The sequence below is a fragment of the Ipomoea nil genome, unplaced genomic scaffold (genome assembly GCF_001879475.1).
Source record: "Ipomoea nil cultivar Tokyo-kokei standard unplaced genomic scaffold, Asagao_1.1 scaffold3384, whole genome shotgun sequence".
NCBI lineage: Eukaryota > Viridiplantae > Streptophyta > Magnoliopsida > Solanales > Convolvulaceae > Ipomoea > Ipomoea nil.
This window is the reverse complement of record NW_017619812.1, coordinates 2,069,501-2,072,728: the sequence shown is the minus strand read 5'-3', so window position 1 is coordinate 2,072,728 and position 3,228 is coordinate 2,069,501. Positions and strand designations below refer to the sequence as shown.

General features: G+C 40.2%; 1 protein-coding gene across 1 annotated transcript; it reads right to left on the bottom strand.

Moving 5' to 3' along the window:
• Positions 1–1,845: 1,845 nt before the first annotated feature.
• Positions 1,846–2,705, bottom strand: LOC109170995. The gene is made up of 2 exons (XM_019320128.1): positions 2,290–2,705; positions 1,846–2,122 (listed from the first exon to the last, which is right to left on the bottom strand). The coding sequence occupies exons 1-2, from the start codon at positions 2,703–2,705 to the stop codon at positions 1,846–1,848; spliced, it is 693 nt and encodes a 230-aa protein (XP_019175673.1).
• Positions 2,706–3,228: the final 523 nt, after the last annotated feature.

The window sequence follows — 3,228 nt, the reverse complement described above, 5'->3', positions numbered from 1 at the left end:
AATGCTGACTGTCTGATCAGATTCTTCTTCTGTTTTTTCAGTTGCCTCTTGAACAGGAGGACTATGGAATGATGATGTTGAATCCTCAGGAACAGAAGAGCCATGACTTCTGTAAATGTGAGGAGAACCTTGTGAGTCATCAGATACCCCTGCTGATACATCATTAGGTAAAACAACTTGAGAAAATTCCTTTTCTGGATTGGTACCATGCTGAAAAGGAAATGAGTTCTCATAGAATACTACATCTCTTGATAGGAAGATTAATCTCGAATGTAAATCATACAGCTTATATCCCTTAGTACTATTAGCATATCCCACAAAAATGCACTTCTTGGCTCTAGCATCAAATTTTGCCATTGGTCCTACTGTGGCAGCAAAGGCCAAGCATCCAAACACTTTCAAGTGTTGATATTGAGGAACCTTGATGAGTAGAACCTGATAAGGGATTTTATTACCAATAGAAGTAGATGGCAACCTATTTATGATGTAGGCTGCATGTAATATACATTCTCCCCAAAAAAATTCTGGCAGATTAGCTTGGAACCTCAGTGCCCTAGCAATGGATAGAAGGTGTCCATGTTTCCTTTCAACCCTACTGTTTTGCTGAGGGGTGTGGGTGCAAGATAATTGATGCATTATCCCTTTATGAACAAAAACATCTGACATGTCAAATTCAAGCCCATTATCTGATCTTATACTCTTGACACATGAACCAAATTGAACTTCCACCATTTTACAGAACCCCACAATTAGGCTTCTAACCTCAGACTTCTTCTTCATCAAATGTATCCATACTGCCCTACTGTGGTCATCAACTATTGTAAGAAAGTAATGATGTCCATAGATGGTAGCAGTTTTATAAGGCCCCCAAATGTCCATGTGTAAGAGATCAAAGCAAGCATCAGAAATGGAGTTACTAGAATAGAATGGAAGTCTTTTCTGTTTGGCAAAATGACAGCAATCACAAACTAAACTCTTATTCATATGAATTGTAGAATCCATCTCATGCAACAACTGAATCTTAGAGAGAGAAGCATGCCCTAATCTAGCATGCCACAGGCTACATTTATTCAATTTTGAAACAAAGCTATTTACAGACTTTGAAATAGTAGGAAAAGTCAGATGATATAGCCCATTCTGAAGTTCAGCTACTCCAATCTTCTTGCCATGGATAGCACCCTGTATGATACACTGATTAGTGTGCAATTTCATGGTGCAATTAGAGTCTTTGATGAGATCTACCCCAGATATTAAGTTGTACTGAAAGCCAGGTACATATAGAACATTATGCAGAATGAAATCATCAGACAAATGTACAGAACCAGTGTAGGTTATGGCAACTTGATGTCCATTAGGCAATCCAACATGCATGTTCTGGACTCTACTTTGATATGTCAATAGATTTAGTCTACAAACAACATGATGAGTGGCACCACTATCTAGTATCCACTCACTATCCCTGAAATCTGTCAGATTAATAGATGGTTTAGTACCTTCAGTTTGGCCTCCTGGCATGAAGTTAGCTGTAAAGGTGTTGGCATGCACTTCATGATTTGATTGATCCAGGGGTGTATTTAAGGATCCTCTATCAAAGGACTTTTGTGTCTGCATATATTCCAAGAATTTCTTGAAGTCATTCTGAGTGAAAGAAACTTCATCACACTGAGTTGAGTGTTGGGGTATTGGGGGTCCCTGAGTATGGTTAACAGACCCTTGAGTTCTTGGTTTAGGCTTCCATCCAGGAGGATACCCATGCTTTTTATAGCATTTATCCTCTGTGTGCCCTGTGAATCCACAAAAGGTACATATGGGCTTCTTGTTACCTCCTGCAAACTTCTTGAAGTTCTACTGTTGGTTACTACCATTCCTGGTCATTAACACACTGCTTGTGGCACCAACTTCTCCTGCTTGATATAAGTGGTTGCCAATTCCACTGGTGTTAATATGAAATTGTCTTTCTTGTTGTGTTATAATCGAATAGGCATCACACACATCCAGCAAGGGCCTCATAAGCATGATCTGATTCCTTGCACCTGTAAATCTATCATGCAATCCAATGAGAAATATAGACAGCTTGTCTTTCTCATCCTGTCCATTCAATTCATCAATCTTCTTCCCACAGCTACACTTGTGGTGCAATCACAGCATATAGAGGGCCTGAGAATTTGGAGTTCATCCCAGAGCAGCTTTTGTTGAGTGAAATACTCATTTAGGGAGCTGTCACCTTGTTTCGTCTAATATATTTCGCATTTGAGCTCTGCAATTCTGAACAGGTCTTGCTGACTGAACCTGCGTTTTAGATCCCTCCATATTCCATACGCAGTGTCGATCCAGAGCACACTGCGTCCAATCGTCGGGGAGAGGGATCGAACAATCCAGGAGACGACTATGTCGTTGCAACGCTCCCACACATCGAACTTCCGATCATCTCTCGATGGTTTAGTAATGGCTCCATTAACAAACTTCAGTTTGTTTTTGCATGATAGAGCCATGGTCATGGCCCTTGCCCAAGGGTGATAGTTAGGGCCTTCCAGTGGCGTAGAAACCAGCATTAGCGCCGGATTCTCGTTAGGGTGAAGGAAATAGGGGTTTGACTGTGATTGGGGATCGAACAGTACCTCCGTTGTTGTATTCTGTTCGATTGCCGGATTAGACGAAGCCGCTGGAGATTGGATTGGAGTTCCAGTCCCTGGAGCTCCTGCCATATTGTCGATTGGAGTTGTTCTTGTTCCAATTGAAGGCCACGCTGTTGTCATTCTTGAAGAAGAGCTTCAAGGCTCTGATACCATGTTGCGCAGCAGAAAAGGAAAGCAGAGAAAGGTGGATTAAAGGGAAACTTGGTGTCTGCTTCATTAACTTGGAATCAAGAATCGATCAATCTCAGGACACAGATGAGTAAGGTTTATATAGAAGATGTCTAACTACTCTAACAGCTTAGCTGTTGTACTTAACTACTGCTAACCAAAATACAAGAAGCTAATCAACAACTAACAAACTAAACAGAAAGAGTAACTGTCATAACTGCCTGACATTTGCTAGTTGATGGATGGAGTATTGCTGCTGAGTTTTGTATCTTCTGAGAAACATTGAGGTATCGTTTTAATTAAATTTCATGTTAATTTGACAATATACTTGTGTATATATGGGCCCTGCTATCCAATTCCATTTTATATAGATTCACTATAACACTAAAACATCATTTTTAATTCTACTACATGTTCATTTATC